Raw genomic sequence first — 25,124 nt, forward strand, 5'->3', positions numbered from 1 at the left:
ACCCAGCTAAATCCCACTCTGGTCAAAGTTAAAGTGAATGTGGTGGTTCGCTGCAATGGTTTTTCACACCTTCCCCCCAGAAAATCAGCTCAAATTTACTGAAATTTCCAAGATGAGACCAGCCCCCGTGACAATGAGAAACTATTCTACTAATACCAACAAGCTCAATGCAAACTTTTTGCACGGTTGCGGAATCTTTACAACAACCTGTTTGAATAGTGCTTCTATTTTTCTATTTTTTAATCTCTGAAATAAATTTCCTTTTAACAGGCTTTCTCTTAGAGAAGTTGCTGATATTTTTTCTATAACCATCTTTAGTTTCCAATGGTAGTCTCATGACAAACTACTCATCTATCACTGTAATGAACTCCCAGAAGTCTTCCATTGCTTTCAACTATGTTCTAAAATTCCTAGGGAAAATCCATTTATGATGAAGCATGTTCCAGATAAATTCTATGCAGTGGGTTCCCTGCTCCCTCCATCAATAGAACATTATAACGATCGTTCTTCTAACAACTCTTACAGTTTTTGAACAAGTATCTCACATACTGCATTTGCAATTTCAGATGCGTTACTAATTTTGACTCATTATAGATATCAATATATATAACATATACATATATATCTCAATATATATATCATATATACATATATATATATCTCCATAAATATATGGATACATGTACCCGATGTCATCTTTCCCCTTCCTGAGTAGATGAACAAAGACCTACTTCCAACTTTAGTTTAATACGGAATTTGAATCCCACCAAAATATTGAAACTAATTTGCCATGAAAATGAATTCTAGCAGAATTTCCTTCCTCATTTTCATCCCAAATAATCAACTTCATTTTGACCAAATGCTAATAGATTTTTTTGGCAGTTTTCACACAGCTATTCCCGTTGTTTTCCACTGCTGATACGGCACTCCACCTAGCAAACAGAGATAGATCGATAGTTCTGGGCCCCTCTGTACAGGAGGGACATTGAAGTGCTGGAACGTGTCCAGAGGAGAGCTACCAGGCTGGTGAGGGGTCTGGAGACCAGGTCATATGAGGAGAGGCTGAAGGAGCTGGGCATGTTTAGCTTGGAGAAGAGGAGGCTGAGGGGAGACGTCATTGCCCTCTACAACTCCCTGAAAGGAGGCTGGAGAGAGGTGGGTGTTGGCCTCTTCTCCCAGGTGAATAATGACAGGACCAGAGGAAATGGTCTGAAGTTGCGGCAGGGGAGGTTTAGATGAGATATTAGGAAGAATTACTTTACTGAAAGAGTGGTCAGGCACTGGAACAGCCTGCCCAGGGAGGGGGTTGAGTCACCATGCCTAGAGGTGTTTAAGAAACATCTAGATGTGGCGCTTCAGGGCATGCTCTAGTGGCAGAGATTGTAGGGGTTTGGTTGGACTCGATGATCTCAAAGGTCCTTTCCAACCATGAAGATTCTGTGATTCTATGATATAATCAAACCTCTGATGACCATGCCAGAGAAAACACTAGTGAAATTATGAACCGATGGATGGCAAAGCAGACCTTCTCCTAGATCTAGAAATAACATACCCGTGTCTCCAGTTCACAGTATTTAAGTCAAAAGTAAGATTTTATGTTCAATCTCTTTATTAAGCAGAAATACACATTCAAAGTTAGATTATGTCCTAGGCTGTTCCCAGAAAACTCTGTTGCACTTGAAACAAAGGTTGAAATTTCTATCATACACTGCGTGGTTTAATAAAAGGGGCTTAATATGGAAATGAAACAAATCTAGCATTAGAAAAATAAGCAGAATCGAAATCCATTTAACTGAAACCTGAAGCTCTTTATATTTAAATCATAATACACTTACAGTAGCAGCTTCACTAAAAACTGTCCTTGTCAGAGATAGCCCTTTATTCTTTCTTCTATATTGCTTGTCAAGTAGCTAATTCAAGTAGCTAATTGTGAAAATAACTAATCCAACCACCATGTATTCCTCCAATTATTTTCTTCTTCATCCCTTTTCTATTCTTATTCCCATGTATTTTTTACATCGTCTCTTAATTAGATTATAAGGACAAGCAATGTATGTCAGTGCTCAGTACCCAAACCCAAGGATCTGTGCTGATCTTCTATGTGTCTGGGTTCAATAATAAAAATACTATATAATAATAATGACCACAATACGTTCTATATATATATATAAAAAATATATTCTATATATTATAATAATAACAACAATTTTCCGCCATCAATGTAGAGACTTCAAAGGACACTCAGTATGTTAAATAATACCATTTGGGTGAATAGACTATTAAATCTCATAAACTCTCTAAATGGGTCCCTCCCCACGATATACGAGCCAAGAAAATGCCATCTATCTTGGCATTTTTAGAGCAGGCTGTATAAAATGTTGTGAACTTTCCCCTTGGCCTTAGCTAGTTTAAAATAATTTTTCATGTAAAAACAATGAGGGTGGAGACTCATATATAAAAGAGGAATATTAGACAGAAGAAGTTGTCATAGTCTGACTTCAGCTGGGCAAAACTGGGTATAAAAACTCTTACAGACCTACTCAAAATCATCTGGTGGTTTACTTCACATCAAGGAAAAAAAAGCTAAGCAGCTATTTTATGACACTTGGCCTTGAGTGTAAACATCTCACCTCCAATGAATTAGCCATCGCTAAGGTTTTTAATCACTTAGTCATTCAGCAGCTGCACGCTTGTATTCTTTCGTGAAGAGTATCACTTTGAAAGAAGTCTCCTATTTTTGCAAGTGAAGAACAAGCATGTTTGATTTCAACAAAACCAAGTAACTAAGTCATTCTTGTTCCATAAAATTCTAGGAAGAAAGAATATAAAATCTCCAAGTGGATACATTTTTTTAGCATTCTCTCGTTACTGATTCAGCAGCTTTGCTCCTGTACGAATTGTGACACTTGTCCCCTCTCTCTGAAGACATTAGTGGCTGCAGCACACCAGCACCACCCAGTAACCCTGGGTTTAGAGCCACTGGTGGCCTGAGCACAGCTCCATACAATAACTCTCTTCCAGTACTTCTTTAGAATAATTTTGCTTGATTGAAGTTGTTCAGAAGACAGAGACAGATACCCGTTCTCTAGGTATTGAGGAAAATGGTAACTTTTTGAAATATTGAAATAAATTCATATTTTATTTCCCATGGCATTTGGGAAACGACTGTAGATACTCCCGTTGACTCTTGGCACAAGATGCTAAAACCTTCCATGGCACTCTTTCCTGCCTTAGAGGTCAGTAAGATTCAAGTTCTTTGTGCCTCCTAGAAAGAGGTCCATTTTATCTAATGCACTACTTGCTAGAATTAACTAAAAAACTTTCAAATCTTAAGTCTCTATTCAAATGTCATCACTTACATGAAAAAGATATTTGAAACAACAGCCATACGACTTGTAGACTTTGCAAGCTTTGTCCTACCTTTGCACAGATAAAAATACTAGTTCAATGCCAAAAATACAGACAAAACTGCTAACGAGAAGGAAGTCAGAGAAATTAAAATGATCGCATCTGAGACAGAAGCAGCACTCAAAAACTTCAATGTGCTCAATCTGGGGATGATCTCCAGCCCAGATGACTTAAAGAGCCGGCACAGTGAATCATCAGTCTATCAAACGAGTAGCACAAACATATTATTGAACCGTGATGGCACTCGATGGCAAACGTGGACACCTTCTAAGAAAAGCTTAGCAGCCACTGAATCATTAGCTAGACTTTAATACACAAAGTTTAAGAACGAGTTTTGAAGAAAAAAATGATTGAGCACATGGACATAAGTGGGAGAATAACTTGTGAAACACAGATCACGTTAGACAAATCTAATGTTTTCCTCTAATAGGAAACCTTATGATTTAAGCAATCTGGATCTAGTGTGATTGGACTTTGGAAGTATTTGATAATCTAACACAGAAAAAAGTGTTAGTTAGCTTGAAAAAAATACGATATTTAACTAACAAAAGAGGAGCTGACTAAGTTTTCTGAACATACTGGCTGCATATAACCCACAATATTCATCAAGGATCGTTGCTGGAACTGATCTGACTGCTTATTTCAACAACGATCTCTGTCGTAAGGGGAGGAGTACGCTAATGAAATGTTCCAGTGACAAATTAAGGGAGGTAATGGCAATGACAGGAGCATCGTACTGGAAGATCTGCACAATGAAGACCGAAGCAATAGAAAGAAGATTAGGTTTAATAATATATAATGAAAAATACACTTAGTGAGTGATTCACCTCATCTAACAGAGCCATTGAGAAGACAGGTCTCTAGTCAAATGCAGCTAGAGAGGGAACCCTCCAGAGAGCCATTCTTCACAGCTTTTGCTGACGCCTCTTTTAGTGTTGAGGATCCACCTGCCCTGCTAACATCAAGTAAGATGAGTCTACCAGTTTGATAATCATAACAAAAAAGCCATAACCTGGCAGGCATCAGTTAGGAATAATACAGTAGAATGATCTGGACACGCTACTCAGTTGCAAGATAAATATCAGTTATAAATCTGATACGGTTGTAAAGAAATCAAAGTGATCTCAGATGTGATCCAGGTTATTTCTAGCGGGCATACACAACCATTCATTGCACTGTACAAGATGCTACAAGGGCTGTATGTGGAAGGCTGAATGTGATTCTAGTCAACCTGTTCAGAAAAGATGGGTTCAAGATGACAAACAGGGAGGGAAAGGAATCTATCATGTAAGGAACTTAACGTTTATCCTGGAGCCAATACTATTACTATTCATAAACTCAAGAATCAAACACAAGAGAGAACGCAGTACTTAAGTTACAGGATGATGCTAATAACAAAAATATTGTCATGTTTAAGTTTACAAGAGGAATTAAAAGACTTTTTTTTAATCAATCAGTCAAAGGACCGAGTTTCTGAAGGAGATTTCCAAAGAGAGCAATACAGTAAAACTCCCGGGTAGTTTTAAGATGATTCTCACACTTTATGGGAGAAATTACATGGTGTGCTTTCTGACATAGTAGGGGATGATCAAGAACTTTTATCTTCCATATTTGAAATAAGAATTCAAAAAAGAATTAAAACATTAGTTGAAATTCTGACATAAGAAAAATAAGGTCATTAAACAGTTTCCAAAACGCATTCAGAGTTAAACGTTTCAAATACATCTTTTTATGAAAAGTTATGTTATGATGCTATCTCATCAAACTCAAAACTTCTTCCTCTACTTAGAAAATAGCATTTCTCGTTAAACATTATGATGGAGTTGTATTTGAACAGGTAATTCTGATATCCATACAGTTATACTTATGACTGCTCCCAAATTCCAAATTAGAAAAAAGAACAGAAAAGAAATAAAACCCCAAGGAAGAAAAGAACAGTTTGTTTCGTACATATACTATGTTGATTCAATTCAAAATCTAAAGAGAAATAACCTCTCTTATCCTAATGAAGGGGTTGGTCCTGCAAAATGACAGCACACGCAAATCGTCACTGATGACACACACCAGCACACTGAATTCATCCAGAAGCCCAGACACTTCACATACATTTGTTCTGGTGTGAAATGGACTTTACCTGTAAGTTATATTATTGTAAACAGAATATTTTGCTGTACTTCAGTCCTAAAAGCTAGATGACAAACAGTAAACAAACAATAACAATAATAATGTTTGTTTTACTGGCTTTTCACTAAGTTAATCAGCTATTATACACCTCCAAATAATATTTCTCTATCATTTCATGACAAAAAAATTTTTAAAAATGTTTCCAAGGGAAAAACATTTTTTCCAGATGCTGGTTCTTTAGGAAATATTAAAGATACCCGCTGAAATCTTTACAAGAAATTGCTTTATTGCACATTTTGTATTCTTAGCCAAGCTGTCATCACCACCTATGTATTTTCATAACTACCTACGTATGCCCATTTACTTGACTGAAATAAATGGACAGAACTAACTTCATTGTAGTTTGACGCAAAAAGAAATTTTTACATGACAAATCTAAATGGCAAAAAAAGAAAAATACGGAAAACCACTTTCAAATTAAAAAATAGCGTGTAGGATGATGCTTTGAACGGAATACTTTTTTTTTAGATTTTTGTATGTTAAAATTCACTCGTGTGGACTTTCCTCAATTATAGAACATACCGTACAGTATTATTAAGAACAAAATATCACCAAGTACCCTGCTGCCAATGAACACAGGGGACGGTTACAGCACCCAGCATTTCTGACTGGGCCATGACTGCTCAGATCCATGAAGCTGATGATGAGGCTGAAGGATTTAGGAAACCCATCACCAGAAGGGTCTAATTACAGTGGATAGCAGGCAAGGGAAACCCACTGCCCCTGCAGTGTGCCGGTAGAATACATGCACGCACATATTTTCACCGTGAATGCGAAACATCCCCTGTACCTATTGGCCTTTTTCCAAATCCAATGTCTTCTCCCTAACGGACTAAGGTACTGCATACCCGTTAAAACTATGCAGTATGTCCTAAAATGATGACATTTCCTTTTAATTGAAATCAAACATACTCTTCCACCAGGGAATAAGAAAGTAAACCGAATTTTAATAGGAATTCACAGAAGTACAGAAGAATATTTTTCTCCCTCCTATATTATCTTTCCATGGAAGTCCAAGCTCAAATATTTTTGAGGCAATAGATGGAACTTATTCTTAGTTAAACTGTTCTGAAATTAGTGAAGTTATACTAAGTGTTAATTTGGTTCCTTTGTTTCTGTGGAAATTAGACTGTACTGGATATATGTTTACTAAACTACACTACTTATCATAAACTTCACAATACGTACCTATAGATTTAGCCTCTAAAATAAAATTTATTGATAAAGGGAGTCTACTCTCAGTCTACTCTAGAGTAACTGTGTGAATATTGTGATTATTGTTATTATGGAAGAAGAGCGTTATTTTCTAAATTTGTGCTGCCAACAGAGAGGCTGTAGCTGGTTAGGTGTTGGTGTCGTAGCAATCATCATCTCCCGATTTTCTGGGCTTCAAAGAAAAGCTGAGGACGCTGTTGTGTGCCAGTAATAGCTGGACATGACAGCAACAGAGATCCCATCGCTCAAACAACTTACAGTCCTGCAAACAAGGAAATTGCCCATCTCGAAAACACCTTCCTAAACCAGACAAGGCAACACACACTGACTGCTCCCTAGGCTGGCTACATCGAGAGACCGGACCTTCAGCTACTTCTCACTAAGATGAAACTGCTTTGTGGAAAGAAATGGTTCTGAGCCAATCAAGAGCTCAATCGCTACTTGTTAGATGTTAGAAAATAGATTCCAAAGCTCACAACGGTAATTCCGAACATACACTCAGAACCTCAGTTAGCAAGGTTTACTAAAATTGAGGTTTGGAGGTTTTTTCCCCTCTTTGTACCTTTCATAGGAAAACACAAAATCCTACCAGTCCATGGCATCCACATTTTACACTATGTTCCTGTCAAGCTCATTCTTCAGCCCTCAGACCTCATATTGCAGTGCAGCTCTCTTGCGACAGAAAACGTGAGCACAGAATTAGATAGTCATTACGAATTTCTACAGCCACAATGTTTTCTGAAACTACTGACAATGCAGCCCTGACTTGTACAACCTCCTCTGACTAGAGTTGCTGGACTCTAAGACACTCCATCGGACTTGAGGAGGAGGTATAAAATCCTCAGCTTAAAAGATGTAAGGGCCAGACCTTGAAAAATGTTTTATTCTTTGTTATTAAAGAAACACATTGATAAATATACAAGGAAAAATAATACCTTTCAACTGCAAAGAGAGAGCAGAATAATGTTACGGGAAAAAGTCGAAAAAGAAATGCCAACGGTAGAGAGCTGAAGTGTCACAAAGCTTAAAACGAAGTGCCAGAGGTACCGGTGATGGAAGTGGCGTGTCCTCACTCTCCTGAGAACCATGTGCTTTCTCCCTGGCTCACAGACTTTCCAGCTGAGATCCAGGTAAGATTTTAGTTGTTTTCAGACCTATTTAAGCCCATCAAAGTCAGCAGTAAAAATTTACAATGATTTAACCAGATGTCTGATAGGACTTGGACACATCCCTCAGGATCCCTCACTTCTAGAAAAGCCTTGCTGCTGACAGCATCTTCTGTTGAAATGGGCATTTCTGAAGCTGTTGTGACAAAAGGACAGGGGACCGGACACTCCACATACTCCTGAAGACATCAGTGAAAGCATTTTGATCTGCAGAGGCCAAATTTCTTCCTCCAGTTCATGCCCTCAGACTTCTGCCACTAAAGTTTGCAGCAAGGATTTTGAGGTTGTTCTGAGGAAATTTATTGGTTCCTCTTTCTTTGTCCCCAGTAGTTCTACCATTGTTGAAGTTTTCATTCCTTACTTAAACCTCCCATTTGTTCTAATGGGAATTTAGTTCTAATGAGAATTTTGACCCAGTGACTATGGGATTTAACTACTAAAAGTATTTACCATTTACACAATGTACTGCACATTGAAGGTTCCTTACAAATATGACAGCCCATACATACTTGTGAAGCAGAAGAGACTTAAAAATGTCTACAATTATAAAATAAACTACAAACTATAGAAAATATATATATTTAACTGTATCATTCAGCCATAAAAGTAGTTACTGATGTTACAAAGTCAAGTACTTCAACCATAGTTCTATCCCCTTGAAGCAGAATATAACAAGGAAGCACAAACGGATGTTTTAGAAGTTGCATGGAAACCATAAGCTTTTTTGTGCTTCATTTTTCCACTTCTTGGGGGGGGAGAGAAGCAAAAAGTTTAGTGGTTTGGGGGTTTATTTTATTAAGTTCAACTTTGTTCCACCCCTGCTTCATCACAAAAACATGGCAGCTCTGGATCACATCTCTTCAATCTACAAGATTAGCAGGAGGGAAAATAATTAGATCACCTTGGCCCAACCTAGTCATCTCAGTTGTCTCCACCTCTTCTCAGGGGTGTGCCGTCACAGATGTGAGGATGCATAATGGTACCATTGAGTAGGTCTGGAAGCCCTTCATAAGACTTTTTTTTTTCATTCCCACCCCCGGATCGGTGTTGAGCAAGTTCCTACCTCATGGGATGCCAGCAGGGTTTGGATGGGTGGCGCTGAGGCATGGCTGAGGAGACAAGCTTGGTCCCCCATTATGCTCCATCAGCTCTCCATGGCCTCCGAGCTGAGGCTCCACTCCCAGGCTCCGAGGGCAGCGTGGCCCTACGCACAGAGAATATTCTTGTATATTTAAGCAGCTGCAAGTGAAAGAGAGAAGTAACAATTTTTACCAGTTTTTAATTCACCCAACCTGAATCCTGGCACATCTCAAACACGTGTTAGACTTTCTCACAAAAAAAGACCAGTAGTAGCTTTTTCACAGGTGTGTGTTATGTAGCCTAAAAATACATGCCACTACCATCTCTGTCTGGAACAGACAATTATAAGGTTTTTTCTTAGAACTGCTCTGCAACACCTGGACTTCATTTCGGTGAAGGGTCTCTAAATTTACTACTGCTAGCTCACTGACACTTCCATGGACCATCAGCATAGTTACACACAAGTGGTGAGTTTGTCTATGGTGCAGCTTCAGAGAGCTCAGGGTGGAATTCCTGGCATTAGACTATTTTAAAGAAACTCATCAGGTCTTATCTCCTTATTTCTCACCTCGTGAAAACTATCGACTTGCTTTTCTGTTCTGGTGGTTTGGCACTCAATATCTGAAACACCACTATGAATAAAGTGAAGTGTAATATTTTATAGATGTGTGTGGCCTACAGTCCTCTGCCCATTTTCAGTCTTAAACAGCAAGTAAGTGGGCAAGTGAAGGGAGGGGAAACAACTGCAAGGTGTTTTCCCTAGGCAAAACACAGATATGTTCTCAATTCAGTGCCAAAAATACCCAGTTTTTGAAAATTACCTCTCACTACACATTACTTAAAGCATATCCAAGCAAAGAAAGGCAACACCCATAGAAGGAGTCATTAGCAATAATGTTGTGGTTTCAGCCTCGTTCCTTTAAAAATGACTCACCAGAAAAAAAGCTCAGAAAAGACCTCTGTCTTAATTATTGTCCTGGCCCCAACATGGCTCTTTTTATCTGCTTGTGCAGAGCAAGGAACTTGCTGAGCAGCAGAGCCTGCACCCTTCTCCCCTGCTTCTGGGCAGTCACTCCTGCCCTGCAGGGAAGGAAAAAATACTGCTGCAGGGCAAGATGCAGGACAGGGCTGCACATCCTGCACCCCAGCGGAGGGTTCACTGAGCCCCGAGGCTGAGCCCTGGGAGAAGCAGCCGCTCGTAGACATACCCAACACGGAGATCCAGCCATTCCACCAGCACCGCTTGTGGTGTTGGACAGGAGGGCATCAACGCTGGAGCTGCAGCCAGCTTCTTCAGCACACATTTTTGACACAGGCATTAATTACCTCATCACATGCCATTTTTTCCAGAGGGCCCCTGCCTCGTCCCGTGCACTGAGCGGATCGCGCTCACTGAGCAAACTGCCATGCAGCCACGTGTTCTGTCACCATCACTTGGTGCATGGCTCTAGGACTCATTAACGGCAACCGTATGCAGGCTGTGCATGCCATGCCGCCAAAATTAGCAGTTTCCACATGGGTTCTTCCATGGCATCAGTTATTGTAGCAACATAGCGCTTCATTACATTAATCAATTTATTTTCAAAACACTCCGATAAAGTTTCCAAAGAGTTTAACTGCAAATCCATAAAGAGTATCCACTGAATATGTGCACGCTCAACTTTTTCATGGCATAGGAACGAAAAAGGGTACAATCATAGCCCCAAGCTGGAACAAAATGCAGTCTAGTACTTTGCTATCCTGCTGTTAAAGTCTACAGACAGGGTGAAAATATTTCTTTGGAGACATACAGTTAGCAGACACATTCAAGAATCTAAAGATAGGAATTTTTGTCCAATGCTCGTACTTTTAACACCACTTACCATGATAACAGAGCTCTTCAGCGTGGTTCCAAATTGCTTCACATGTCTTCTGAGGTGGTAAAACACCCAACTGCCAGCAGCCCCTCTCACTCCACAGCAACATCTGCACTTGCGAATTGTCCATACAAAATTCTGTGTCACACTGAAAAGTGAACATATGGCGACAATATAAAATACGGTGGATTAAAATCACAAAATAAATAATACTGGGGCCAGTACAGCAGTTGTGTTATTCCTTTTCCTATTTAATTTAAAAACAAAACCCCAAAGCCCATTATTAACTGTAGTTTCTGCATTAATTTTCAGTCTGCCAACCTAGTGTACTCCAGAAAGACAGGGCCCTGCTACAGGAACTAGCTTCACTTCTGTTACTGTGTGTGAAGTCTTACGTGTCACCATAAATCTACATTTTGTGTTTTATGAATATTTCACTGTTGTGAGGTGAATAATTGTATTTACCTCTATTTTCCCTGGAAGTAGTGCATTTTTATATTACTTTAATAACACCAATGCTTCGGTTATTGCTAATACTAAAAATGGATTTAATTATGACGTGATTAATCCAGAACTAAAACATGGTTGATATTCAGACAGGCCAGGCACAAATCAGGTGCAATTTACATCCCTAATTATTACATTAACAATTTCTTTCTTCTTGTTATGGTTTGAGAAACCCACAACAATTTATTGTCGTTTAGGCAATCATTCTATCACCCGATGACCCCTCCCGACCTGGGAAGGGGAATCGGGGAAAAACAAGGAAACCCAAGGGTTGAGATATAAACAGATTTATTAGAATAAGACTTGATAATTAACATCAATAATACTAAAGAAGCAGTATTGATCCCTGAACCACTATAAAATATACAAGGATTATACTCAGCCAATTCTATCAGTTGATGGGATGCTTGGGAAAACCACACTTTTAGAAGACTCTAGTGTCTGAATTAGTGAAAATATTTACTTTATAGCCAGCTACGGTATGTGGGTTTCAAGGTCTCGGTGTTTTCGAGCTCGCCAGGTACAGGGATGGGGAGGAGCGAGACCTGGGCACTTGACCCAGGCTGCCAACAGGATTATTTCATACCATGAGCGTCACATTCAGTATAAATTAGGAAGTTTGCTGAGGAGTTTTCTTTATCTTCCTTGATGACTGCTGCCCTGAGCACTCCTTGCCACGGTGCCGGAGCCCTGAGCCCTTCCCTTCCTCACGAAGCCACAGTGCTCACAGCGTCCCACGTTTGCTGTCCACTGCTGGGCGTGCACGGTTTCCTGCTGGTGGAATGGGCTGAGTATGATCCTTGTATATTTTACATTGGTATCAGGATCAATATTGGTTCTTCAGTATTATTAATGTTAAATATTTAGTCTTATTCTAGTAAATCTGTTTATATTTCAACCCTTGCGTTTACTTATTTTCCCCAATTCCCCTTCCCGGGTAGGGAGGGGCCATTGGGTGATAGAATAATTGTCTAAACAACAATAAATTGTTGCGGGTTCCTCAAACCATAACACCGGGACACACCAGGCCCTGTTTTCCCCAGTCTAATCTCTACTGATGCTTCATTTTTTCAGTGGTATCTGGAGATTCTGGACGCATTGCTGGGTTAAATAATGAAATAATGCCTTGTCTCTCCTCTGTGGGCTCATACTATTTTTTTCCCTTCGGTTTTCTCTGTATTGATTCACTTTGAGGGAAAAAAAATAAATCTGCATTTTAAACAATAAGCAGTTTGGCACCAGCCCTGTCTTTTCTTTGTACCATGTATAGCGCTAAGACCACAGTTGGTGCCAAGGGAATAATAACTCACAGATAAAAAAACTTTAATAATAGACGGAAATGGCTGTGCTTTGAGCCCTACCAGCCTGCTGAGTCCCCCAACACGCAGCGCTGGGGCACAGCCATCGAGGAGCCCTCACCACCACAACCTCCCCTCGCCCCCGGCCATGGCCCAGACCCCGCCAGCTGCGGACAGGGCCACTGTGGCAAGGCCGTTTCGCTCCCGGGGGGCCTTTGCAGCCCCTGAAAGCCACCCACGTCCCCCTGAGGGACAGCGCCTGGGGACTTACACCGACCGAGCGGCCAGACGGGGCCTGGCCACATCCCCATCGGGCAGGTGGTGGGCCGGGGTGCGCAGGCTCTATGCACCCAAGAGAGCCAGCGGGGAGGCACGGCGGGAGCCATGACCCTGTGGGGCCGCCGCCTGAGGGGAGGGCAGGCTGCTGCTGGGCCCTGCCGGCTCCAGTCAGCCCAAGCCACCCCCAAGCCTGCCCCCGGACCCTGCCTGTGGCACGGCAGCGCCATTTTGGCCCAGGCCTTCCAGGGGTACAGCAGAGGCAGGGGGTGCCTCGTGCCCCACAGCTCCCAGGCCCTCACGGGACCTCCCGGGCGGCCTCAGGCCTGACTGTGAGGTACTGACCTTTGTCTGAGGAGAGCTGCACTGGCGGTGGAGCTGTGGCTGTCACCACCCTGCTCTGTCCACCATGGGGGCCATGGGAGTGTGCTGCATCATTGCTTCAGGGCCATGGGACTGAACCCCATGGTCGGCACTGGGGCTGTGGGCCTGCAGCCCATTGTCTGTTTCAGGGCCATGGGACTGAACCCCATCGTCTGCTTCAGGGCCATGGGACTGAACCCCATCATCTGCTTCAGGGCCATGGGGCTGAACCCCACAGCTGCCCACAGCTCCCAGCTAGCTGTCCCTCATGGAGCACACTACTCTTGCCGCTTTCCCACACCTACTCTTCATCTACAAGGCGTTCAAAGAAACATCTATGGCAGGGAGAGTGATGAAACACACAGCCAGGTCCCAGTGGCTGTCACCATTTTGTTCGGGAACAGTTCCAGACTCAGAGCCTTGCTGAACTCCGTACCCTGGCCATCGAGGCAGTTGTTGAAGACACATTGAAACCGATATGCTAAAAGCAGTAAGTCATATTGATTGTGTACACTGTCCCTCAAATGTCCCCATAAGTCTCCTGAGGCCAAAATCCTGACTGCCCACATCATCTGTGCCTTGGACTTCTGGCACCTAGGGCATCCCAGTGTGCCTGTGTCGTCTGGATGACTTACACCTGCAGAGACCACTGCGGCTCTGTGAACACACGTCCCATGCAGTGTCACCCATCTTACATATCCTCACAGCACGTGCCAGGGCCTGTGAACAGGCCCCTTCTTCCAAACGTCATGGCTGGGGAAGAAGACAAAGAGTTCTCGTGGCAGTGGGTGCCATCTCCTCCTGGGAGGACGCCTGTGCTCTTCCTCCTTTGCAAAGCTGCTCTGAAATATTCTGGGTGCTCGGTAGCCTGCAGCACAGGCAAGATTACGGCAACTTGTGCTCAAGGAAGAAGTACAGAGAAGGGCCTCCTTGACCCATATGCAACATGTGATGGAGCTGTTGTTGGAGGCACCAAAGGTGATGCTGTGTTCAGTACCCACTGGGGACAGGAGAAAGCTCCAGCTTGACTTCCATGAGGGCCAGCAGCTCAGCTAGACGTGTGATGAGCAGGTGAGTACTCTCTGCACCACTACTTGGCATGAGAAATGGGGATGCTGGTGCCTTTGGGGGCTCCTGAAGGAGAAGTCTATTGGAGTGGGTTATGGGCAGTTTTGACTCCAGAAAGAAACCCAGTCTCCAGCTGCAGAGGGAGTCCACCCCTCGTCTAGACAAGGTATCCTCACAGCTGCGTAACATGGCCAAAGGAGAACATCCAGGTTGGCAGCGGCACCCCCCTTCCAGGCCGCCACCTTAGCACCCATTTCTCACTAGACTTTAAGGCCACGCTGGAAGATGGCCTTGTTCACAAAATCGGAATCTCCCCTGGAGTAACTTTTACCCATTGCCCCTCATCTTTTTCATGTGATTCCTTGTAAAAGGTTTGAATTTATGGGACTTTTATGTTCCCGTTACTGCTTTTAGGTTTACACTTTCCTCTCCAGGCCCAACAGAGTAATGTGGGTGCAGGAAAGCTTCTGGTTCACCACAGAGGGCCTTTCACCACCCTTGAGCAAGCTGTGGAGGGGATGAAACAAGAGTTCACAGTTCTCCTGTGCCAGCCATCCAGAGCAGCACCCCACTTGTTTCTGGAGCCCTCAGCACAAGGCGGCCATGGGCCTGTTGGAGTGGGGCCAGAGGAGGCCCCGGAGATGCTGGGAGGGCTGGAGCCCCTCTGCTGTGGGGACAGGCTGAGAGAGCTGGGGGGGTTCAGCCTGGAGAAGAGAAGGCTCCGGGGAGACCTTCCAGCCCCTTCCAGTCCCTAAAGGGGCTCCAGGAAAGCTGGGGAGGGACTCTGGAGCAGGGAGGGGAGCCATGGGACGAGGGGGAATGGTTTTAAACTGGAAGAGGTGGGATTTAGATGAGATATGAGGAAGAAATTCTGTGCTGTGAGGGTGGTGAGCCCCTGGCCCAGGTTGCCCAGAGAAGCTGTGGCTGCCCCATCCCTGGAGGGGTTCAAGGCCAGGTTGGCCGGGGCTTGGAGCAACCTGGGCTGGTGGGAGGTGTCCCTGCCCAGGGCAGGGGGTGGCACTGGGTGCACTTTAAGGTCCCTTCCAACCCAAACCGTTTTGTGGTTCTCCTAATCCCTTGCAGGCCTGGGCCCTGCAGCCTGTCCCCAGCCTGCACATCCCCCTTCCTTTGGTCTTCCCCCCCCCCCGCTCGTTTGCTCCCTTTGCCCTTTCCCATTTCAATTTTCAGGAACTGTCTGCGCACCAACAGAATCACGCGCTCTGCTCACATTATATATTTTTTAAAAAATTAATCAAAACACACACATCCCCCCCCAGCCCGGGGCAGCAGCACCTCGCACCCCCCCTAACCCACCCCACCCCACCCCACCCCGCGTGGCTCGGCGGCGCGGCGCGGCCGGGGGGCGGCGGGCCCCTCCATCTTGGTGGCCCCGCGCCGCGCCGCGCCGTCCCGCCCGCCTCCCTCCCTCCTCGTCATTGTCTGCGAGCGGCGGCGGCGGCGGCGGCGCTTATAAGGCGGCGGGCATTGCCCGGATGTGAGCGGCTGGCGATGTGTCTTCCAGGGAAAGATGCTATTATCCGCGTCTCCGCGGGGGAGGCCGTGGTGGTGAGGAGGAGGAGGAGGAGAGCGCTGTAAACTTGGAACAAGTTTGGGACGGGCGGCTCCGCGCTCGCTCGGGGGGTTTTCGCCTTTTTTTTTTTTTTTTTTTTTTTTTTTTTTTTTTCTTCTCTTAAGGAAGGACGGAGGGGAAAGTCCCCGAGCCGCCACGGCGCTCGCAGTTTGTCAGTCACCATGTGTTTGTAAAAACAATAGAGGGAAAAGTTGTCGGACCTTCTTTTTTTTTTTTCTTTCTTTTTTTTTTTCCTTTTTTTTTTTTTTTTTAATATATTTTTGGCTGGCTGGCGGCTCGGCTGTCTGGGTGGGGGAACTGGTTGCGGGCGTTTGGTGGTCGGGAACCCCAAATCCCAACAAAGCCAGGTGTAGGGTGCCTGTAAAGCTGTGGAGTACCCCGGAGCAGGACTGACACTTACAGTACTTTTTCGTGGTTTTGGAGGGTCACACACGTGTGAGATAATAAAGCACTTTGGCAGAAGATTCCTCTCTTCTTTTTTTTATTTTTTTTTTTATTTTTGTTCCTTTTTTTTCCCCCCTTGGAATATTGTGAACATATTTGTGGCCATTTAAGGTAAAGTTACAATTTACTGTTAGAGTAACTTGTCTGTGTTTTTTGTTTTTCTTCTTTTTTTTTTTTTAACAATTGTCGATCCCAGTGTGTTATTTAAAAAGAGGTGCAAGTTATTCGATGTGTAAATGCAAATAGGAAGCACACCGCGTGTGTGTGCACACAGACTTGCTCGTGTGGATAAATATACATTGTATATACACGGTGTAATTACACGTGTGAGATATACACTAAGGTGCAAACGCTAAACGCGATAAGTCGGTGCTTTCTTTCCTACCGGAAAATGAAGTCGAACTAGTTTTTGTGGAGTGTGTCGGGCCTGCAATAGCAAAATGTAAAATAAAAAGTATAACATGCTGGGGGGGGCGGGGGGAGGGGGCCGCTGGCATCGTCCCCAGAAACTTGAGCGTAAAGCGAATCAAAGGGCTGATTTTGCAAAGTTTGCAGCAATGCTCTCTGGAAATCGACAACCTCGCGTTTGAAATTTAGCTGTAGGCACGGGGAGGTGGCGACGGGGGGGAGGGGGGGAATCGCAAACAAACCAAAACAAAGCAGAATTAAAAAAAAAAAAATGGACTGGATAATACAAGGGGAAAAAATATTGTTCCTCTTGGCAAAGTCCGCGCATCACGTGTATTTGCAGCCTCGTATAAACTGGCTTTGCCATGTGTATGTGCGGGAGCTGGGGAAATTTAAAGTATAATCCCCGGAAAAGTGCGGCGCGGGCGGGAGTCGGCGGCTGGCCGGGATCTGCAGCTCCATGATCGGCGGGTAGGGAGGCGGCGCGCCGCCGGCCCCGCTCCCTTCCGCGCCCCTCCGCGCCCCGGGCTCGGCTCCGCGCTCGGCTCCGCGCCCCTTCCCTCCTTCCCTGCCCGCCCTCCCTCCCCTCCCCCGGCGCTCGCAGGGAACCGATGACTCCGCACAGGCCCGAAGCCGCTCCCGGGTTGTTGCTATTAACCCCCCTCCTCTCCGCAAATTAGAAATTGGGGCTAATTGTCAAAGGCTGCTCTCTGCTTCCCTCCCGGCCCCGCCACCCCCGCCCCGCGTCCCTCCGCACCGGCGCCTCCGTAGCCTGCGACTTTGCATCTTTTTTTTTTTCTTTTTTTTTTCCTTCTTCTCATTGCTGTTATCGCTGTTTGCCGTTTCTGCCTCTAAACGCTACTTTGCGTGGAAGAAGGAGAAGGGAAAAAGTTGGGAGCGGATGGCTGTAGTTTCTTCTCTGGGATCCTCATTCATTCCTCGCTGAACCTCCTGTTGCACAAATGATGCTCCGGGAGCGAGGCTTTTTCTTTTTTTTCCTCCTCCGGATTTGGGTTTAGAGTGGATGTTACCGGGTTTCGATCGCCTCTTTGGAAATACAATATCGCTTTTTTTTTTTTCTTGTTGTTGTTGTTGTTTTTGCTGCCCCTCCATCTTTTTTCCCTCCCTTCTTCTCAACTACCCACCCCCGACCCCCACCCCCCTGAAAAATCCGATTGTGTTTCCTGCAAGGCTCGGGACTGGGTTTCTGATTGCGGTTATTTCCATGTTTCTAGGTTTGTGTGATTTTGCTAAAATGCATCACCAACAGCGAATGGCTGCCTTAGGGACGGACAAAGAACTGAGTGATTTACTGGATTTCAGTGCGGTAAGAAACAACGGTGGAAATTAACAACAGCTGTAAAAAAAATATCTTCTAGCTGATCTGTTAAACTAAAAAAAAAACCCAAAAACTAAACCAACAAAACCAAAACAAAACTGTGATCTAAGTACATTGGGCAATTTTTAATCAGCAGCTAGAACCATGCTAAATATCTTTTTGCTTATAAAAATGAGAAAAAGAAAAAAGAAAACCAAAAATTAGAGTCTTTTTATTATTCCTTATTGTATGTGATGGGAGATGCAATTGCGTTCAGAGCTTATTTTAATGTCTTGGATGTCTAAAATAATTCATACGAAAAGAGACGCCCCTAAAACCGAACATTTCTCATCATTAGTTAATAACAATATCTAGCACTTTTATTGTGCTTTATGTTTTATAGCATTGTTGGCACATGAACTAATTAATTGCTAATTAGTTGCTTATATTCTATTTTCAGTTCTTCCCTTGTTTCATTTTTTGGCACATGGAAAGTGCAAAGAAATCCATGACTGTCTCAGTTTAAAGTTTTCACTGAAATCTCATATGGCTTCTGCTGTCATTAAAACTGCTCCAATCTTTTCCGAAGCCCCCCAGCTAGATGGTGCTTTTTTGTTTATTTAAAAGAAAAAAAAAAAAAAAAGTACTTTTTGTCTCTTTGGGCTGCTGCTGGCCGGGCTGGTTTGGAGGCCAAACGTTAATCCGGACGTGTGCACTTGTCTAGTTTTGTCAGGCTCCCCCCCCCCTCCCAGCCCCTTCCTTCCTCTCCCCATCCCCTTCCTCCCCCCCCCCCCCCCCCCCCAATATGTCAGGAGGCTCGATCTGTCCCGTTATTTATTTCTTTCGGGGGAGACTCCGTTTGCTGGGAGATGCATGTACGTTCCTAAAGCCCAGCAACACCCTGCAAAGCCCCGACACCCCCCCTACTCCCCACCCCCCCCCCACCCCCCCGTGGAAATGGGGCTGCTTCAGGCTGGTGGTGCTGCTGCTGCTCCAGCCTTGGCTTGGGAGGGATGGCTTGGGGAAGTTTGGCCAGGAAACGTAGCCTGAGGCAGCTTCGCAGCCCCCTCTTTGCTTGTTGCACTTTTTCCATTTGTTCCTTCGCTTTTTGCAGGCTCTGACTCAGGGAAGGTGCGTATTATCCACTAGACACGTCGAAGAAGAGAGAAACCAATTAGGGTCGAAATAAATGCTAGGGAGAGAGAGAGGGAGCGAGAGAGAGGGAGAGAGAGGGGGAGAGGGAGAGAGCCTTGCTTCAAATTGCTCTCGTGTTAGAGACGAAATGAGAATTTAGGGCAGGTGGCACTTTGCATTATTATTATTCGGGTTCACATATGACAGGCAAATCCTAAAGCGGGATGGAAATGGACATTGCTACGTTTATGGCCAAGGTTTCAACAAAAAAAACCAAACTTTTTTCGCCTTTGTCAGCGTGAGAGTTGGAGAGGGGAGCGAGCCCCGCTTCCCAGCCTGGATAACGCTGCTGGGGACCGGGCTTGCTCAAACTCTTCGGGAAGCGAATATTGTTTGGGGAGCTAATGAGCCTAATAAAAACGTGCTGGTGGTGGTGAAGGGCTGGTGGGGGCTGTAAGAAATATTGACTCGTTTTCAGGTCTGTGGGGGACGATGTTTCGTGGTAGACGAACTATTAACGTAGCTCACAGCGAATGTGGAAGGAACTTTTGACTAACAGTGGACTCGGGAATCTCTTGTTTTCCAGTAGTAATGCCTCTTTGTTTTTTTTAGATGTTTTCACCTCCTGTGAGCAGTGGGAAAAATGGACCAACTTCCTTGGCAAGTGGACATTTTACTGGCTCAAGTATGTAAAATTTTTGTTTTGTATGTAGTTAAATTGTTGTTAGTTATTTATCCATAGGCATTACCTTTGTTGTGGTTGCGGTGATCTCTTCTGGGGAGCAGATTCATTTGGATTGGAGCAGAATTATTCCTAAGCACTGGCTATTATTATTATTATTATTTCCACAAGACTGGGACATTTTCACAGTATTTCCATACATTTATGATTTAAAAAAAAAAACCCTGAACTTCTCCTCTGTATAATTGTTCAAGGTGAGATAGTTTAAATCTTTTTCTTTTTTCAATTGAGCATTGGAGATTTTTATTTACAGTTTCAGATGCTATCTTTTGTATGTCAGGAATTATAAGCAAAACGTCTTGTGTGAGAATTAATTTTGCGAATAAGAATGGAAGTCTGCTTGAATTAAATAAATAAATAAGCAAGTATCCGAGTATAAACACCAACCTCTTCCGGGAAAAGAACTCTTTAGTATTAGAGATCACCGTTTGCTGATGGAATATTTTTCAGTGAATTAAAATCTTCAGGCTCGTTTCTTTTCCTGGTGGAAGGCAGGGCATATTCTTTCTAAATATTTGACTGCTTTTGAAGAGTCCCTGAAATTTAACTGGAGGATTTGTTTGTTTGTGTGTTTGTTTATTTGGCTGTAGTAGTACTAGATGGGCAACTTCTGCATTCCATAAAAACAGGAGTCCTGTTTGATGACAAAAGAAATCTCAGGGCTCTTTGCGGTAGAACATATGTGTACAATAATTGTCTGGCAACTAAAGTTTTATATAGAGGCTTTTATATGCCTGACAAATTAGAAGTAAAACTAGCAAAGATACTTACGCGTTTGAGATTTCCTTGCTCTTCTATTAAGTTCATTTAAGAGGGTTCCCTGCCTTGCGGATGTGGTGTTTTGGACAGGACACAAAACCATCTCCGGGTAGAGAGTTGCAGTGTTTTAAAAGCACAGGCGATTACACATACCAACACACTGTACGTAGTATTGTTATACGCAGAGTACTGTTCTAAATCAGATGGTAAATTTGGACAAGTCTTCACTGCAAACTGCCAGTGGATATCTAGATATAAACACGTCATTGCATATAGTTTCATGCCTGGTATTTGCAGTTTGTACTCAATTAAAGGAACCTCTTCTGTCTATTCGGTATAGCCATTTTTATTCAATACACTAGTACGTCGATTAACTTTTTATTTCCAAAGAAGGACTTCCTAATTTGAGGGTAGTCTGTAATATACATTGTTAAGATACTAGATGCCGCCTACAATTATTAAGCACTCATTTTGTGAATTTTATTCTATTCAGACTTTCAAAATAATAATGTGGTTTTGTTTTATCTTTGCAAATTTGGCTATATTATGAATATAGTGACTTGGAGAATTTTACTGTTAGGTTTGACTAACTTTCCAAACGTAGTTTGCCTTATATCGCACAAGCTGAAGATTTTAGTCCTGTTTTTTGTCATTTTCTTAATTACGTAATTTTAATAACTGATTTAACCGAATACATAATATTCACTATACTTGTTTTCACTGGAGATAAGCAAGGAGTGTTTGTGCCAGACAAATCAATTTGTCATGCTTATATACCAGTCAATGCAGCAACTAACACTCGGTCTAACAGCAATTGACTAGATAGTTATATTTAATAAATGCATCGTAAACCTCATCTACGAAGTCATTTTGCTCAGAAATACCACAGGATAGCAAATCTGAAGAGTGAGTGAAATCGAGGGGTTATGTTGTTTTTTTATTGTCTCTAAATCTGAAAGCATTGAAGTAACTTTGACGCATTGTTTTAGACATACAAATAATTTAATGAGCTGAAGTAAGTTAGGAATATTAAGATACAGGCCGTTTAAAATAACACCTGAATCCTCCCACACTGTAACAACATGTAAATGCTTGAATCCATGGGTCTGTGGTGGTGGAGGATGAAGTACCCTGCCTGATAAAGGAGCGTATCCTGCGTGTTGGTAGATTGTTTGCACAATGGCATGCAGCACAGGGTACGCTCTTCCAAGGGAAAATCATTCTGAATTTGCTACCTAAATGGCTGTTGCTTGGTTATTAGAGGGGGAGTTTTGTCGGGAGCGACCAGGGATTCTGAAAAAGTTGTCTGAGTGTAGGCACCGGTGAATTGCCCCTCGCTGGTACTCGGGGAGAGGGTGGGTGTGTGGCCTGGAGGGAGAGTTGCGTGCAGGAGAAGCGTGGCTATTGTTCCCCTGCTCTTGCTGGCCAGCCAGCTGTGTGCCAGGGGCTGGCTCCTTCAGAATATGTGCTGTGCGGGCTTCTAATGAGCCAGGACTCGAGAAATTCGCATTTGATATGATAGCGCCCAGACAACTGCTTCAAGAGAAGTTTTCTGTTACTGTATGGAAGGATTAAAGATAGCTCCGTTAATAATACATGAACACGGTTTATTATTCTAATTACGTGTATTGATAATATGAAATTTTAGCCATCCGAATGCAGCCCGTTCCTCCTTCTGGCCAGATGCCCTTCTGAAGTTTGAGCTGACCTTCTCTTAACGGTCCTCTTTTAAAAATGATATTTACTGAGATGTGGAACCACAGATGTCATTCCTCTGCATTAAACTGAAACCTCTCTTATAAGAGGGGAGGGAAAAAAAAACCCCGACCCCAAAGTAATCCCAAGCAGTGAAGTGAAACTAACTGTACTTTAGGAAGTGTGGTAATATTTCATGCTTAAAGTCATCTTAATAACTTTTTACTCATCTAATATATGATGCTCTATTGTGATTTGTAATGTGTGAATGAAAATAAAGTAAAGCCACATTTCCTTTTAATCTTTAATTTCACAAACATGGCTTCTTACCATGTTAAGAAATGGTGAGGGCTGCAAGGGAGAAAGGAATGTAACCTGAGCCACAGCCGTGACATTCCCATGGAGCATTTTTCACATGAAAGGCTTTTGTCAACCCAGTAAAGGACCAGGAGTTTTTGTTTGATGTTTGCAGGTGTTCAGCAGAGAGCACTAAAACAATTCAGCCATGCTGGTTTAGAGACTCTGACCTTAACAGGGGGAATTGGTGAAGACTGGAATTATTTTTAAAAAAACTCCCCTGGAGTTACCTCAAATTTATATTGTATTTGTAAAGTGATTTAATACCTGTTACTTAAATTGAACAATACACGTCCATTAGAATGAAGCGGGGGGTTTCTGGTTTTGGTTTGGTGTTTTTTTCCCCCTCCTTTTGTTTCTTTTTTTTTTTTCCTCCTTTTTTTAGGACAGTTGCCAAAATAAAATAAATTTTCCCAGATCTTCTAAATTTTTTCTGAATAGTTTACCTTAGCTTCCACAGGAAAAGCATTTGTCATAATCTAAGTGCGAGCTATTGTAAAATAAGGGGAAGATGATGATCTCCGGTGCTTGATTTTGGGAATGGATTCTGAAGCAGTTTTTCGACAATTGTGGTACTGAAGAATTCGCTAGGTCTGTCACATTTGGCATATTTCAGGTGCCGAACTGATAATCAAAGCCCACATCCTCCTGATTATGTTCAATTTCTGCTGCTTCTATTTTAAGTCTTTAATTTTACCTAAGTTTTCAAGCATCTGTTATAGATTGCCCACTATGTATATGTTTGAATATTGTGTGGGTGTGAGTAGCAGTAGAATAACTGAATTCTCGTGATTGGCCATTCCTATTGCACAAAAAAAATTAATATCTAAAATCTTTGCTTGCACAGACATCATTGAATAAAGCTGTCAGTTTAAAGGATTTAAAGACTTGCTTTTAATTTTGCCATTAGTTTGATTAGGGCTTGTCCTGCATTAAAATAACAGCGATTACAAATTAATACATCTTGAACTAGGGAATCACAAATTCAGCTTCATTTTGAAGTTTCTTTTTTTTTTTTTTTTTACTATGGATATGTCTGAGTAAATTATAACGAAATCCAGTTTTTAAAGTACAGTTCAATTTTTGGAGTGTGGCCTTCTGGGAAAGGTGCACAATTTTGCTCTTCTTGGTGGATCATCAGAAAAACTGAAGTTAGATACAATCTCTGTCTTGAAGAGGTTTTGGTGGCGGCTCAGGTTGGGCACAGCTCAGGATGCGTGTGCAGGTCCCGTTAGCGGCAGTAGGAATAACAACGCCTGTGTGTGCTAGGGAAGAATACACCCTTTACTGGGGAGGATTTGGGAAGAATGTGATTTATTTTGGGGGTTATAATGCAGAATTGACATTCAAAAGAAAAAATTAATACATGAGAAATTTTGAGCATCTGCATCAGAGAAGTACTTTTAATAATGAAGGAAGAGCAGTGTGGTAGGTACGTAGCTATTGCAATTACACAGGTGACTCTGAAGGGTAGTCTGCCTTTGTAATGGTCTATGTCAGAAAACACTGCAAATTATGATCGAATTTGGGTGTTGGCTTTGCTTGTGTGTTGCACCACGTTCCTCCGTTTGCCAGGCGGCATTCCAGGTCTCCGGTGCGCAGGGCACGGCCCCTCCGAGCTCCGGCCCCTCGCCCCGTCCGGCTCTGCTGCTGCCAGCCCGCCGCTCTGCTTCCTCATGCCCCTCTCTTGGTTTGCCTGCTGAAAAATCCTCCAGGCTTTAGCTATGTAGATATGCAAAGGCAACTGCTTCCATATTTTTCATCCCTAATGTTTCGTAATTATGATTAAGAAGAAGAAGAATGCTAGTTACCTCCCATCCTTCCAGCTATGTTTACTTGCGAAGCGTTCGATCCTCCTCCCCTCCGACTCCTATTAAAGAGAGTACTGTGGGGGCAGAGAAAGACCCACGCTATGGTATTTGAGTTGGCCTGAGACGCCGTAGTGCATACTTGGAGGAGCTAAATATTTAGTTACGAAGAAGAGAGGTTACTTCGGAGTTTGTATCTTGCTCGCAGGGGCAAACGGAGTGCATCCTGCAGAGGACGTTACAGAGGCACAGCCACCTACAATCCCTCACGTAGATTTAAATCTGGAAGCTAAGGTCCTGTCTTGGTAATTAAAAAAAGAAAAAGACATGAATCCCCTTGACTTCTGTCTTTGGAAGAAAACTAGCCTTATTAAATGGAAGAGGGTCTAAACAAATTCTCAGCAAAAAGGTTCCATTGCATCTGATCTAAGAGAATTGTATCTGAAA

General features: G+C 43.1%; 1 protein-coding gene across 46 annotated transcripts in view; it reads left to right on the top strand.

Annotated features, from left to right (window-relative positions):
• Positions 1–16,108: 16,108 nt before the first annotated feature.
• TCF4 (transcription factor 4) overlaps positions 16,109–25,124 on the top strand; it is a 237,220-nt gene continuing 228,204 nt past the window's right edge. For 10 of the 46 annotated variants that reach the window (XM_074570995.1, XM_074570998.1, XM_074570997.1 and 7 more), the window contains exons 1-2: positions 17,744–18,191; positions 19,929–20,001. In XM_074570995.1, coding sequence (XP_074427096.1) covers positions 17,889–18,191; positions 19,929–20,001 — 376 coding nt within the window. In that variant the 5' untranslated portion in view covers positions 17,744–17,888. Of the gene's footprint in view, positions 16,568–17,197; positions 17,336–17,686; positions 18,192–19,027; positions 19,574–19,928; positions 20,002–25,124 lie in introns of those variants that run through there. The other 36 variants (XM_074571014.1, XM_074571016.1, XM_074571027.1 and 33 more) reach the window with 21 other exon arrangements.

This window comes from Larus michahellis, chromosome Z, assembly GCF_964199755.1.
Source record: "Larus michahellis chromosome Z, bLarMic1.1, whole genome shotgun sequence".
NCBI classification, from domain to species: Eukaryota; Metazoa; Chordata; class Aves; order Charadriiformes; family Laridae; genus Larus; species Larus michahellis.